Below are 16145 nucleotides of genomic sequence, written 5' to 3'. Positions count from 1 at the left end.
AACTTATCCCTGAGTGCCCAGTACTTCTTGGGTGTTATTTTAGAGGGTCCTGGCCCTGAAGCCTCCCAGAGTCACTGCAGAGTTATCAAGCGTAAGCTTACCTCTGTGGGAAAGAGGTGAGAGGCGGGAAAAAGACCAAGATATTGGAAGGCCAGTTTCAGCACAACACAGGTAGTTTTCCTCTCATCTTAAAGTAACTCACATTTCCCTTGAAAGTTTTTAAACTTTTTTGAGGGAAATAACCTTCACTTGTACCGAATTAGTCGCTGCTTTCTAAAAGCAGTAAAAGACGCTTTCGGAGAAATCTTTCCTGCCTTCTGACTAAAGCCACAAATCATTTGCGTTCAACCCTCGCTTCGCGGAAAGCGCCACCCCTGCTTAGGTGTTCCAGCCAATCCTGCATTCTGTAATGCGGCGAGGTGAGGCAGAGCTATCGCGAGACTCCAACTGTAGCCTTAGAGGCGCCTTCCTGTGTGGACTTGCGCAGAAGAGACGCATGAAGCCAGTGCCGGAGAAAGGGGGCGAGGCGCTCCGACGTGCGCGTTCACCTGACCTCACGCTCGAGCGCGCGCCCAGCATCTAAACGCTGTGGTTTCTGGGCCCCACGGGAGCCCTAACACAATCCAGCATAAAGTGCGCGTGCCCACCTCGGGCGGGTGTTCGGTGGGTGGCAAATGCGTGCCCGGGATCTGCCGGGGCTTTAGAGGGGCCCAGGCCTGGTGCAGAAGACTCGGGAGACGGCGAGACCCAGCCTAGGTAGGCGTTTGGGTGAAGGAGGGTCAGGGGTCAGAGGTCGGGGAGGGACGACGTCTCTGGCCTCCAGGGCGGCCGAGGGAGGACTCCGGTTGTCCCGGGGCCCGGGAAGCTCAAGGGTTGAGAGGGAGCCGCAGCGCGAGTGTCCCCCACCCCTTCCCCGTCCCAGACGTGCGGGCCTCTGGACCGCCACAGCTTTCCGGGGGGAAGAAGGTGGGGGCCGTGGGAAAGGAGGCCGTGCTTTTCCCCGGGGATTGGGGCCTGCGGTGTGTTTTTTGAGCGTCCACACTCAAGTCTCCGAGGGTCCGTCGTCGCGCTCCTTAGCCTCGCGGTTACTTGTTTGCCGGCCTATTGGGAGCGATCTGGGGCCGACGGCGCGGACTCCCGGAACCGCTTTTGGGTCTGGAGGAGGATAACTGAGTGAGTATCACCATTTGCCTCAGATGTGCCCCCGAAGGCTCGAGCTGGGCGACCTCCCAGTTCTTTGTGCGCAGGATTGTGTGTAGTAAAAGAGGAGGCAGAGGCTTCTAAGTTAGTTTGCCTGAAAGTTCTCAGTTACCTTTGGAGTCAGATTAATTACATTCGCATTCAGAACCATCCTAGCGTCATTGTACATTTTGATTTATAGTTGCTACGTTTTTGAAGGAAGATGTGGTGCTGTTTGATGATCACAGTATAATACAGTATTATTAAATAATAACCATTAAGCTTGTACCCTTTTTCCAGGTGGCTTGACATTAGCACGAGGTAGAGATCCTAGGTTTTATGTTTTCCTGCTTGTACTTAAAGTGAGGCTGTAAGTGAACAAAATAAAATAATTTTAAAGTCATTATTGCTATTTTTAATTATTCCAGTGGGCAGTAACAGGAATGATGAAACTTTCTATAACAAAAATGATCCATTTGGTTTATGCGTGCTGGCAGCAGAGCACCATTGGAATAATTGTGTCTATTCTGGATAACCTGCACTTCCTAGAACTTTGAAGGACTGTTTAACCAATAGCTGGCAGTCGAGAATAAAATAGTTTACTGTTGAAAGATGGTTTTGTATATCCTCTTTTGCCCGGCCTAAAAGAACGGGATTTATATATAGGATTAAAACAAATCTTTCATGAAGAATTTAGACTAGAAAAAGTAAGGGGAAACAGAATCTACTGGTGAAAAAGCTGCTTATGAGGGCATTTGTAACTAACATATTTTAGGGTTCAGTAGATGAAAATATTCTCACCTTGCTGGAATTATCATTACAGAAAAGGAAAAGACTGTGGTAATGCTAGGCCATTAAGAGCATTCCAGTACTCAATAAAGACTGGATTTTACTTGCATAAGGCAACGTCTTGGACAGCATTATGGCAGATGTATATTCCTTGTTGCCCTTCATAGCCTTAACTCTGGTCTCTCATGGATTTGTAGTAATTCAGGCTTTGTATTATCTTTTAATGTAAAGATAATAATTTGGAGGGAAAAAATTGAATTTAGGCTTATTATTCATATGTTGTATTTTCTAGTAACTTAACATTTTATATTTATTTTTCTAGCAATCCATCTTCTTTTTCTGTTAAAGATACAGTTCAGTCAGTTTTGACTGCCTCATTCTGGGCCAGAAGTGCTAAAGAATAGTTTCATATTACCTGTAGTCTACTAGAGCGTGGATAAGAGAGACTTCTCCAAAAAGAAATATGAGTAAATTATTGTTTGAGCCTTAAAACAAGGAAAGGTATCTAGGGAGTTAGAGAACTTTGTTTTACCTTATTTTGTATATCATTTACATCCTGGCACTGACCTGTCATTGGGAGTACAACACTGAATAGGATGCTGCTCCTGTCCAGCTTTTAAGTAGTTCAAAGTGAACACTATAGCAGTTGGAATCAAGTAAGGGGTAAGGCCCTTAACTCAGCTTCCCTGGTCATGGAAAGCTTTTTGGGAAGACTGGGTCAGTGACAGGCAGAGAAATTTGAAAGGGCAATTGAAGTGAAAGGCTTTTTACATTTACATGCAGGACAGTAAAAGTGTGGTCCATATAGAAAACGTCACATAATCATATTTTACCCAAACATTGCTATTTAAGGATTAGGAGGAAGAAGTAGAACCCTTAGTGGTATTAATGAGATATGAGGAAAACCAGGTAGATAAAGAATTTCACCAGTACTTGATTGACTAGCTGCCAAGTAGCATTTTGATTATAAACATCTTTGACTAAATAATATCTTCTTTGGTTCAAAAAGTTATCCCTAAGTAGAGATTAGGGAATCAAACAAAACCAGCTTTTTTTTTTTTTTTTTTTTTTTTTTGATCTTGAATGTTTGCTCAGTTGAGAACTGGACAAAGGGAGAGCCTTGCTAGAAATTCTGGTATTAACTTTTCTCCAGCTTATCATTATCAAGGATAAATACTTGGAGGCTGTAATGTTAGAAGAATCAAGTTGAAAGCAAACATCTGAGGGAATGTGCAAATTATGGTAGTTTATATAATTTAAAAGATACTGGATAAGTTTTAGCAGAGAACAGAGTAGTTGAAAGAATGTGTTCAGGTTCAGTAATATCTCTGTTACAAGATTGTTGTAAGAAATATGGCACATTTTACTTCTCACATTTGCATTGGCCAGGACTGGTCATGGGACCATACTAAGCTAAACCACCATTTTCCAAGGCAAGAAATGGACTTTAGTCAGTTGCTGCTTGTCCATAACAATGTTTCTCAAACTGGACTACACACTAGAATTTTTTAGTGAGTCTATAATAGGCATAGTCCTTGGCCCTACCCCTAGGCATTCTAATTTAATTGGCTGGGCATCGGAATTTTTTAAAGTTCCCCAGGTGATTCTAATGTGCAGTCAAGTTTGAGAAGCACCGATCTATAATTCTCCCATTCTGCCCCATTAATGTTTGATTATTGCAAAATGTAATTTAGGGTATTCTCAGCATGATAATAACAACTACCACTTATTGAGTACATGCTAATTTTCTGGTGCTGTGCTATTACACTTAAATTATTTCTAACCACATTATCCACATTTTAGAGATAAGAAAACTGACATGGAAAGGTTAGATAATTATTCCAGTGGCACACAATGAGTAAATGCCAAAGCTAGAATTAGAATCTTAAGACTTCAAAGCTCACATTCTCACCTTTAAGCTATATTGCTTGCAGATGTGAGACTATAACCAATTGCTTTTGGGGCTTTCAGAGTTAATGATTCCATATTTACCATGTTACTAATATTTTGGGTGGTGTGATACATTGTATAACTAGCCCAATCCCGTTCCCACCCGCACCCCCCCATTCATGTTCTTTGCCATGTGTAGTTCTCCAGTTCTACCCAGTAAAGAAGTATGGTATATTTCCCTGCCTCTTGACTTTGGGTCCCTGAATGTGACTTGAATCTTAGTGGTTTTGATATACCAAGCACTTGGAAAAGTACTTGTGTAATTGGATTAGTGCTCTTACATCTCAGTCATTGCCATGAGAAGATTCCTGGGTTACTTTGCTGATTCAGGAAAATGATAAGAACCACATTAAGCAGAGCCAAACTACTCTTCCAGAAATCTAGCCTGGATCAGCTGCCCTCAGCTACCCTGCAGATCTGTGAGAATAAATGATGCTGTCTCAAGGCATTATGCTATGTTATACAGCATGTTTGTGGCAGTAGTTACCTGATAAGCTGGTATATCCTATCTTAATGTTCCAACAGAGTGGCCGAATTCCAGTACTCCAGCCTGTGCTCTGAGAACTGGACAAAGATAAACACTTAGGAAATTAAGGGCTTTGTATATTATTGTTCCAAGATAAGAGGAAGTGTAAAATGCTTAAAAAGTAGTTAACCATAGCCAGAGATTGATTTTAATCCATCAAGTGTACATTCACAAACCAAGCACTAGCTAAGGGAATGGAATTCTCATGATTGACCAGCGCTATTTGATTGATAGACTTTTTGCAATTATGTGAATCTTCTACATTTGCACTGTCTAATACAGTAGCCACTAGTCACATACAGCTGTTGAGTACTTGAAGTAGGGCTAGCGAGACCAAGGAGCTGAGTTTATAATAATAGTTAATTTTATTTACAGTCGTGCATCACCTAATTCTGGGGATATATTCTGAGAAATGGATCATTAGGCAATTTTGTTGCTGTGTGAACATCATAGAGTATAGTTACACAAAACTATATGATACAGCCTACTGTACACCTAGGCCATATAGCCTGTTGCTACTAGGCTACAAACCTGTACAGCATGTCACTGTACTGAATATTGTAAGCAGTTATAACACAGTGATAAATATTTGTGTATCTAAACATATCTTACACATAAAAAAAGTACAGTAAAAATATGGTATAAAAGATAAAAAATGGTACACCTGTATAGGGCACTTAACATGAATGAAGCTAGGAGGCCTGGAAGTTGCTCTGGGTGAGTGAGTGAGTGGTGAGTGAATGTGAAGTCCTAGGACATTACTGTATACTACTGTAGACTTTATAAACACTGTATACTTAGGGTACACTAAATTTATAAAATATCAAGTGATTGTGCTATGACGTTATGATGACTACAACATTACTAGTACATAGAAATTTTTCTGCTCTTTTATAATGTTGTGAGACCACCATTTGTGGTTTGTTGTTGACCAAAATGTTACACAATGTGTGACTGAATTTAAAGTTAAATAGCCACATACAACTAGCAGCTACCTTGTTGGATTTGCTTTGGCCGACACTAGATGGAAACTACTTCGTTGGGGCTAAGGAAACCACTCACCATTGAGTCATAGGACCGACACGTTCCTAAGTAAAAGACAGCCTCTGTCAGCAAGGAGGGGAGATAGATCTTAGGTAGGTAGGTAATGTTACTACAGTTTAGTTTACAGTTATTGGTCTATTCAGATTTTCTATTTCTTGGACCAATTTTATTCATTTATATTTTGTGAGGAAATTATTCATTTTATGTAGATTTTTCAAGTTTATAAGAATAAAGCTGTTCTTAATATTTTCCTAAAAATTTTAAATCCTCCTGTTTCTACTTTTTGTTTTTGCTTTATAAATCAGCTTTATTAAGATATAATTTATGTATAATAAAATTCAGCAGTTTTAAGTATACAGTTTAATGAGTTTGACAAATGTGTACAGTCGTGTAGAACATTTCTGTTAGCCGAAAGCTTTTTCTGCGGCTCCTTTGGCTTTTCTAGAATTTCATGTACATGGAATCATGCAGTATGTAGTCTTTCACATCTAGCTTCTTTCACTTAGCATAATGCTTTAAAAATTCATTTGTGTTACTGTATATATCAGTTTTGTTTTATTGCAGAATAGTATTCCATTGTATGAATTTGCCACAATTTGTTTAATCCATTCACCAGTTGATGGATATTTGGGTTTTTTTTTCCAGTTTTTAGCTTTTATTAATAAACTTGCTATTAACATTCAAGTTTATCTTTTTTGTGGATTTAGGTTTTTATTTCTTGGGTAAATACCTGGGAGTGGGATTACTAGGCTGCATAGTAAGTGTGTATTTAATTTTATTAGACAAACTTTTTCAAAATGACTATGCTGTGTTGGAATGTTTGAAGGTCAGTTCTGGTTGCTCCACACCCCCAGTCTTTTAAATTTTAACCATTCTAGTGCATATATAGTGGCATCTTACTGTGTTTTGGGGTAGAATTTGCATTACCGTAATGACTGATGATGGTGAAGATATTTTCATGTGCTTATTTTTTCTTTGGTGAAATGTAATTTTTGCCTATTTTTTACATAATGTTCTTTGTCTTACTACTGATTTGCAAGAGTCCTTTATCCTTTATATACTATATTTGCTTTGTTAATATTGTCTCCCATCCATGGCTTCCTTATTTCCACAACAGTATCTTTAGAAAAGCTGAAGTATTTAATTTTGATGAAACTTGATTATCATTTTCTTACATAGTCTCTGTTTTTTGTGTCCTATTTAAAATTATTTGTGCCCTTTTGTTTTTGATTTTTTTTTTTTTTGGCCTAATCCAATGTCATTTAGATTTTCTCTTCTTTTTTTTCTAGAAGTTTTATAGTTTCAGCTTTTATATTTTAGCTTATTATCTATTATAAGTTAATTCTAATATATGTTATAAAGTAAAGCTCAAAGTCTTTTTTTTTTTTTTGCATATGGATGTCCATTTATTGAAAGGATATACTTTCCCATTGACTGCCTTGAACTTCTTTCAAAAATCAATTGACTGTATATATGTGGGTCTCTTATAGGACCCTTTATTTTTGTTCCATTAATCTATATGGATCTATATGTCTCTGTTTATACCATTACCACATTCTTTTGGTTACTTTTGACATACATCTTGGAATCAGTCTAAATCATTCAACTTTATTTTCTAAAATTATTTTCTATATCCTATATTTCAATATATATTTTAGAATCAACTTGTCAATTTCTACAAAAGAAGCCTGTTGAAATTTTGGATGGGATTACTTTGATTCTATACATCAATATCAAAGAATTGACACCTGGACATTTTGCGTCTTCCAGTCCATGAACATAGTACATAATACAGTGCTATGATTATACTACTACACTATTTTCTCTATTTTTATGTATGTTTGAAATTTTTCAGTTAAAAAACTTAAAAATGTTATCTTAAAAAGATATGTTAACGTTATCTTTTAAAGAAATTTAAAATTAAGGAAAAAATTATATTTACACACATTTTTATTTATGCCTTTTATTCCCTTGTGTAGATCCAGATTTCCATCTAATATCGTATTTCTTCTGCCTGAGAACTTCTTGTAACATTTCTTATAGTATAGGTCTACAGGTGATAAATCCTCTCGGCTTTTGTTTGTCTTTTTTTCCTCATTTTTGAAAGATATTTTGCAGAGTTTAGAATTGTAGGTTGGAAGAAGTGTCTAAGCCAGAAAGATTGGGCTAATCTGGAGAGAAGTTCTTGCTTTTCAGCAGTGGCATACCTTGTTGTGATTGTCCTTATGTTTGCCCTGATTGGGTTTCATGTAGCTTCTTGGTTTTCTGGGTTGATAGTTTTTATTAAATTCGGAAATCTGTCATGCATGTTTTTTTCAAATATTTTTTCTTCCCTTCTCCCCACTTTTCTGCTGAGATTCTAATTTCATGCATGTTAAATTGCATGACATTGTCCAGTAGGTCTCTGATTCTTTGTTTATTGTTTTTTCAGTCTTTGTTTATTCCCCTACTTCATTTTTTATGGTTTTTATTGGTACTGGGTTTAAGCTCACTCTGCTTTTTTTTCCCCCCACCATGTCTAATCTGCTGTTGATCTCATACAATGTATTTTTTATTTCAGATATTGTTTTTCAATCTGCATAAATTCCATTTGTGTCTTTTGTATTATGTCTTTTTTCTTCAATATCCTCGTGCTTTCCTTTACCTTCTTGAACATGTTGAGAATATTTACACTAGCTGTTTGAATGTTTGTGTCTGCTAATTATATTGTCCGTGTCATTTCTGGGTCTTTTTATTTTTTACTTCTTGTCATGGCTTTTATTTCTCTTTCTCTGTAGGCCTGGTATTTTTTGATTTGATACCAGACATTTGTGTTAGATTTTATTTCATTCGTTTAAATATTTTTAGGCTTGTTCTTAGGGGTAGTTAAGTTATATTAATTTCATTCCTCCAGTGCTTATTTTTAAGGTTAGGATGGGCCCAGAACAAATTAGTTTTTAGTCTAAATCTTTAACTGTTAGTCTAAGACTAATTTGGGCACGCTAGTAAGGCAGCTTTCACTTCTGAGAACTCTGCATATTGCCTTCAGTATTAGGGGATCTTTTCATAAACTTTTCCCGGCCATGTATGAGCTCCACAGATTGTTCTACCTATTTCTGGTTGTTCATTCTTGATTTTTGGATATTTCTTTCATACAGGAACACAAATCATTACCCACTCAGAGACTTGAGGAACTTTTCCATGTATCTCCAGAGCCTTCTCTATTTGAAGCTTTCTTTTCTCTGGTATTTTGCCCCACAAATTCTAAATTGTCTCTTTAACTCAAATGAGACCACTGCGTTCTCTTTGAGGTCCTCCCTTCTTCTGCTATTCCTGGAAACTCTTGCCTAGGGATAAGCGGGTCAAAGGCAGCCAGATACTCTAGTTTGCCAGGATGCAGTGATCACTTTCAGTGATAGAGTCCTAGGCAAACCAGGAGTAATTGGTTACCCAAGCTGGTGTTGTAGGAGAATGTACTTCGTTTCGCTTCTTTCAGGGATCACTATAACAGTTGCTTTGTAGCTGTACCCATTCTGCTATTGAATCATTGGCCAGTTGTTTTTCCTGCCAAATTTAAGTAATATAGTTTGCTTTTCTGAAATTGTTCAAGAATTTTTTTATAACTGTCTTTTTTGTGTTATTAATTACTGCTTCTGTTTCATGAAAACAATATATTATCTCTCTGCAGATGTGATGTTGATTGTATGTATTATAAAGTCATATTTGAATTGTTTCATTTGTTTTTTTAGGTGAAACTTTATTTATTCTCCTGTTGGAGATCCATAAATTATTGTTGATTGTGAGCTCATCTTTGCAGTTCAGACTCCCTACTTCACTTTTTACGTTTTTTTTTCCTGCTTGTGCAGCTCGCTTAAGAGGAGGGAGGGTCAGAAGCAACTTCTAGGCCATGTCTTCTGCTGTGTTCAGTGAGAGTAGAAATTGGTGAGACTCTCTATAGGCAGAGTTTGTTGTCATCTGCTTTCTCTTCTGTACTTAGTAACAAAGGACATCTCTCCAGGTTAGGTACTGTTTCCCACCAGAAAATAGATACCCCCCTAACAGCTGCCTTGCCTTTAGGAAAGATAGGGTAGGTAAGGGCCTGGCAATCTCCACTATATTACTCTGCTATTATGTATGTTTGTGACCCTGGACCCACTTAGGTTCCACCACCAGGTTCACCACCACTGAGCATGGAAACCCTCTTGATGATGCTCACATCTGTTGTGCTAATACATTCACGCTGTCACTTAGCTTTTCCGTCTGCTTCCCTCCGTGTTCTTTAGGAATTCTTCAAAGTTTCTGGTCAACTGAGATTTTCCCCTAGTGGTTTGTTGTATTTTGTTTTGTTTTAAACAGGGTTATGTATTCCTGAATTGTTTTTTAAAAACACATTTCTCATTCTTTTCTAGATTTGGAGCAAAGTAGTTAGGGATGGGAGTTAGTAAGGGTAGAAGGGTGTAGACTGCTCTGTGTGATCACTTTGTCATCAAGACACCAGAACACAATTTACAGGTATTGTCTTTGCTGAATTAGAGTCCGTGATTTGATTTATACTTTTTTTGCATCCTCCCCTAAAATACAGCACAGTACGGAGTACTTACTGCCTGATTGGACTATATTCAAAAATGGAATTGTTGAGAATATTTCTTAAACTACATTTGAAGCCAAATTTTAATTGTTTATACCCATTATTTTTTTCAGCTACTAGGCTGGAATAGACAGTCAACCATCATTACAACTTTCTTATTTAATCTCTTTGAGTTGCTCTATGTTTCACATAGAATTTGGCTGTTGTTTTGGGGAAAGTATAATTTGGAGTCTACCTCATATAGACTGCTTTCAGCCCAGTTTCCTCTTTTGAGATGACCAAATTTTCTTTACTTTTTTCTTTTTTTTTCTTACTTTCTTTTCTTCTATTATTCTCTCTGCCTTGTTACCCCTGGTTGCCATTACCACCTTATTCCTTGCCCAGCTCTTTCTCTTATCCTTTTTGTCTGCTAATCCATAAAAAAAAATACGTGTCTGTACTGTCATTTTTACCTCTTGAGAAAGAAGATATGTATGTTAGGCGGTTTTAATCTATGTAAGGGTCGAATGAAGTTTTCTTAACCCTTTGGGATTATAAAACAAAATTGAAATTCTGTAGTGATGACATGAGTTTTAATGTTACTAAAACACTTCAAATAAACATTTCAAGGCTCTTTGAGAGATTTATCTTCCTATTATGTTGCTTATTAAGTATCTTGTTAGAATTTATTTCATTTTGTACAGCATATTATCTTTATTAAATTTATCCATTAAAGGGCAAAACCATTGGAAGTTACTTGATACATGAGATTATGGTTAATGTGTTCCTCAGTTGTATTTGACTTAGTAAAAAAAATTACCCATTGCTTTTTATGTATCTCTCTGAAGATTTCATGTTATGTGTATGGACTATAGAGTTTATGCTGAATTTCTCATCTGGGAACACTTAAATACTAAAATCCTCTCTGGGTATGCCTACTTTTGTGTTTGTCTTCTAGAGTTCATATTTACCAACTAAGAAAATTTGCAAATGAGCAGCTGATTCTCATCTGGGAACACTTAAATACTAAAATCCTTTCTGGATATGCCTACTGTTGCATTTGTCTTCTAGAGTTCACGTTTACCAACCAAGAAAACTTGAAAATGAGCAGCAGACGGAAACGTGCTCCTCCAGTGAGGATAGATGAAGAAAAGCAGCAGCAGCTTCACTGGAATATGCATGAGGACAGAAGGAATGAACCTCTCACCTTAACTGATGATGAGTATCCCTGCCCGGCTTCAGATGCCACTTCTGCTCATTGCATCATCCTAGATGATGGTCTAAAGGAAGAGGTGGCTCACAGAGATAAGAAGAGGTGTTCAGAGGCAGTGAGCTTCTCAAAATCAATCGAAAAAGAAGAGACTGTGGGTATTTTTTCCCCTTTGTCTGTAAAATTGAGTATTTTGATTACTCCATATCACTTTGATAATTCTTGGAAAGCACTTCTGGGAGAATTAACTCTTCAGCTTCTTCCTGAACAGAGTTTAATTGAAAATTTTTCTGAAAGGAGTTTTACATTGATGAGTTCAGAGTCAAGCAATCAGTTCCTGATCTATGTTCATTCAGAATGTGAAGATGTAGAGAAACAGGAAAAAGGGCTCAAAGAACCAATCCATGCTTGTGACAAGAGTGTTCTAGTGGAATCATCCTTCAGTGGTGAAATGTTAGAAGATTTGGGGTGGCTACAAAAGAAGAGAAGGATAAAACTTTACCAAAGACCAGAAGGAAATCACATTATCAAGGTACTCAATTTCTGTGGTGTCTTTTAAGGTTCTTCTACATTGGCAGTCCACTTTTAAGGTAACTTAGGAAGAAGGTTTAAAAAGTCGACAAAAAGCCTCTCATTAAGTTTCAAAGTACAGTTTATTTGGGGCTTTCAAAACTGTTAAAAAAAAAAAATGTGTGTTATAGCAAATCATTTCCAGACAAAAAAAAAAAATGTGTGTTATAGCAAATCATTTCCAGACTGTACTTTTGGCAGATCTTCCTGATTCCTCCTTTCCATCTTTACTCTCAGTGACTTGTTTTGGTCCTCATCATTTCTTCCTCTTATTAACAGTCATTTAACCATTTCTCTATTTCCTATCTTCCCTTTTCAAATCCTTCAGCTACTTTGTCTCTCTAGTGCTTGGTTACATAGTTTCATTATCCAGGGAAAAATTAATTGCAATCTAATGCTTCTAATGAATGCAAATGAAATTCTTTTCTTTACTGCCTGCAGAATTAAGTATAATCTTTCTAATCTGGCATAAAAGTCAGTCCTTTGACAGGCCCTTGAGTCTTCCTTTATGACTCTGCTTTTTATTTTGTCTCAGAAACTCAAAATTGATTTATTTCCTACACATCCCCTGCTGTCTTTTTGCATCTTAGGTTTTGCTCTCATAGTTCTCTCTGCCTAAGTTGTTTCCTTCCTTTCCCCTTCCCTGGTAATTCCTGGTCATTCTTTAATATTCAGTTTAGAGTTGAATTTATCCAGGGAAATGTTTTCTTCAACCCCATGGATAGTGTTATATGCCCTTTCCCCAGAGTACCTGATACATATTTTTATTTTTGCCTTGGCTACTTGCAGTGTACATACATTTTAGATCTTTCCCCCTTGCTATACTATGAAGCCTTTTATCTTCATAGCTTAGTAAAATACCTAGTACCTAACAGATAATCGGCAAATAAATGAATAAATTTCTAATTCATTTCAGACTCTGCCATTCACTAGCCAAGTAACTTTTTGTGAATCATTTAAATGCCTTCTTTCTGTATGAAATGTAAATAATACCCATTCTTTTTTTACCTCATAGAATTGTGTTAAAAAAAAATCAGGTGAGATACTGTAAATAAGTGTACTTTGTAAACTATGAAGGAGGATAATATATATACCTTTGTGCTAAAACTTGACGAGAAATTCTAAAATGTTAATTTCATGCTGTTTAACTGAAAACTGTCTCAGACATTTCTTGCATCAATAGCCCTATTTATAGTTTCTGAATTGACGGAAGGAAAGGAGAAAAGTTAGAAGCATTGAATTGCAGTTAATTTTTCTCTGGATAATGAAACTATATAACCAAGCATTCTTCTCTTACTGATTGTGAGTGCTGAAATTGTAGATCAGTGATTACAAGTATGTAAAAATTGTTGGCTTATATATATTGGTCTTCTGTCTCTCTCCCCTGCAAACCAAGTCTTAATCTATCCTATTTTATATGAATATTTAAACATTTATTGCCTCTATAGTAAGGCATCTCCAGGTAAACAAAAGGCAAAGTACAAATAATAATGAAATATAATCTTTTTTACTCATTCCTGTATAATCCTGGTGGATTCTTGTTCTTTAGGGAAGGAATACGGTAATCCCAGTGATTAGGGACTCAGGTCAAGTATAGTCCAATGAAGTGAAGGCAATTAATATTTATTGAGTGTCAATCATTAGTAATTTTTCAATTATTTTTGCTAGGTTTCTCTTTATATTGAAGATGAGAACATTTGGGTCAAAATAAATCAGTTATTTTTTCCAAATTTATTTAGCTCCTAAGTATCAATGCCAGTATTCAGATTCAGGTATTTCAACTGCAAAACTTCATACTCCATTGCTTCACTAGAGTCAATATAGTTAACATTAATCAAGATCTGTTTTCCTATACATCTTAGTGTTTGACTCAGTAATAAGGATGCCCAAACCTAACTGTGCATAAGAATCCCAGCATTTGTATCAGAATCTTGCAGGGAATCTGCATTTTTAACAAATTTCAATGATTATTCTGATAGTCATCAGGTTTGAGAATCATTGACTTGATAGGTTGAACTAGGTGGTCTCATCACATTCCCCTGGGGTTTGATTTCAGTTAGGGAAATATTTCTTTCCAGCAGCTTGAACTGTGCATTGCACACGGTAGGTACCTAATGCTTGTAGAATAAATTTATCATTTAAAATGAAAATATGTGGGGGACATTTAGTAGGCATATATTGTTTGTGGGACAAATACTGTGAATACCTTTAAAAACAGTGATGCTTAATTTGTTTTTATGTCTTCATGAAGAATGGTATATTTCAATTAAAAATATTTTTATGTTGATGAATTCTTTGTAGGTTGGAATTTATCTTTTGGAAGCTGGCCTAGCAAAACTAGACTTTTTGAGTGATGCAAATTCAAGAATGAAAAAGTTCAATCAGCTCATGAAGAGAGTGATGGAAAAGTTATACAATTTTATTATTCTAGGTAATATTTAAAGTAAACTTTAAAATTGCTATTACTTAGGAGTTGTGGGTTTTTTCTCTGACTCCTAGATATAACAGCCAGAAAAACAACTAATAAAACCATAATAAGAATTAAATGACCTTCATAAAATCACTGTGTGACAAAATTATACTGATCTAAAATGCCCGCACTAATGCAATTTGTTTTTTTTTTTTTTTTACTTTAATGGCTTAATACTGTGCTTAGCTTATAGTAAGTATTACATGTTTGTGGAGTCGATATGCAAGTCAAAAGGCAGAGTCTAAAGGGATCTGAGCTGGTTGGAATTTTTGCATTATTCCTGTGCTTTTATTTAGTCATGGCCATAGATTCTTGGCTGGCATTTACTCCACCACTCCTTTGTAGTCTGACAGTTAATCTTAAGAGCCTGGTTCCTGTAAAGACCAGATGACTTTGCTCTGTCTCTTGGTAAGATGTTGCATCTTTGGTCAGGACTGCAGTTGCAGAGTTTTCTACCATTGCTTACCAAAGGAGAGTGTGGATGGCTAGGTGCAACCCATCAACACTACTGGAAAAATGGCTCAAATTCTCTAAGTCCTGCTCATGGTGGGTCAGCGTTATTTCAGGTACAAACTGTAGAACATTTTCATACTGGAATACTTGGAGATCAGTTTCTAAACTTAGTTGTTTCAATAGTACATTATTTGCAGAGCTTTATAATGTATAGTAATAAATCATTTTGCAAGTTAGAAATTTAAAAGGAGGAATTAGAATTTTCACGATGAGAAGGAATACTTTTAAGTATATCTAGAGTTTTTAATGTTATGGTAAGAATTTCATTATTCTGCCTTTTAAAAATTTTTGTACTTTTTAAAGCATTACTTCTAAGGAAAACTTCAAATTTAGTTATTAGTCTTAGATTATGTAACCATAGTAACAATGTGAAATAACCAAGCATATAACCATACATTATTTGTGAAGTTTTGAAAATTTTACATGGCATATTTTTTATTGAAAAAAGTAAGTTGTGTATTTTTGATTCAGTGTTTTAGTTCTAGAGCTTATGGTATGTCCTATAAAAGTGTATAGGCCTATTTGAAAGCAGTTCAGAAATAAATGGTAGAGTTCTTCACCTTTAAAGAACTGTTTTTAATAAAGAAAAATTAGCTAAAAGAAGTTTGTAAATTTGTTCAAGGTTTTTATTTTTTTTTTTTTCATGTTATGGTAAACACAAGTTGTCTTCTGCAGAGCAGTTGTGCCCACCAAGTAAATCTGATGTTTTTACAGATTTGCATTAATAGCTTAATCACTTGTCTTCTAATTGGCTGGTGCTGCTGCCAAATGCCTATCCTTTTTTATCATAAGAAATTAAATGGAAACCTTTGTCTAATCAGACATAGAAAAATTATGTCTCCATGTGGATTTTTTAATGTTCAGGTAGAAAAATAAAATAAGTTATCCTTTTATAAACTGCAAGTGATATTCACATTTAGTTCCTCAAATGTTTATTAAATATCCACAATGGGCAAAGCTTGTGCCAGCTTCTCTGAGGGGCTACGGAAACAGAAGACTTTGCCTTTGTCTCACTGGGGAAGGGAAAAATGCATGTAACTAATTGCAGTACCAGATAGATTGCAATGCACTGCTATAGCCCAAGTGTGAAAGTATTGTACAAACACAGAGGAGAACAGCAATTCCAGCCAGGCAAAACAAAAACAAATGCCATGGGAAAAGTAACAGTTGAACTATCTTCAAGAATGGATGGGTATATTTTTGATCGTGAAGAATTAAGGATAGGGCCTTCCAATCACAAAACACACTGAGCAAGGACACAAAGTTGAGCAAATGCATCGTATGTTCTTAGAACAAGAATTGCTTGTAGTTATAAAAGGCAAATTGGGTTTTGAGTACATTTGTTGTT

At 36.2% G+C, this 16145-nt stretch overlaps 1 protein-coding gene across 4 annotated transcripts in view; it reads left to right on the top strand.

The window, feature by feature from the left end:
* Positions 1–499: 499 nt before the first annotated feature.
* Positions 500–16145, top strand: part of SHPRH (SNF2 histone linker PHD RING helicase) — a 90976-nt gene continuing 75330 nt past the window's right edge. For 2 of the 4 annotated variants that reach the window (XR_006733578.1, XM_045544526.1), the window contains exons 1-3: positions 500–756; positions 10993–11776; positions 14116–14245. Coding sequence is in view for 3 of the 4 variants with exons in the window: in XM_045544526.1 (XP_045400482.1) it covers positions 11138–11776; positions 14116–14245 (769 nt within the window). In the remaining variant the exon portion in view is untranslated. Of the gene's footprint in view, positions 757–793; positions 1174–10992; positions 11777–14115; positions 14246–16145 lie in introns of those variants that run through there. The other 2 variants (XM_045544527.1, XM_045544528.1) reach the window with 2 other exon arrangements.

This window comes from Lemur catta, chromosome 2 (assembly GCF_020740605.2).
Source record: "Lemur catta isolate mLemCat1 chromosome 2, mLemCat1.pri, whole genome shotgun sequence".
Taxonomy (NCBI): Eukaryota; Metazoa; Chordata; class Mammalia; order Primates; family Lemuridae; genus Lemur; species Lemur catta.
This window is presented reverse-complemented; position numbering and strand designations above follow the sequence as displayed.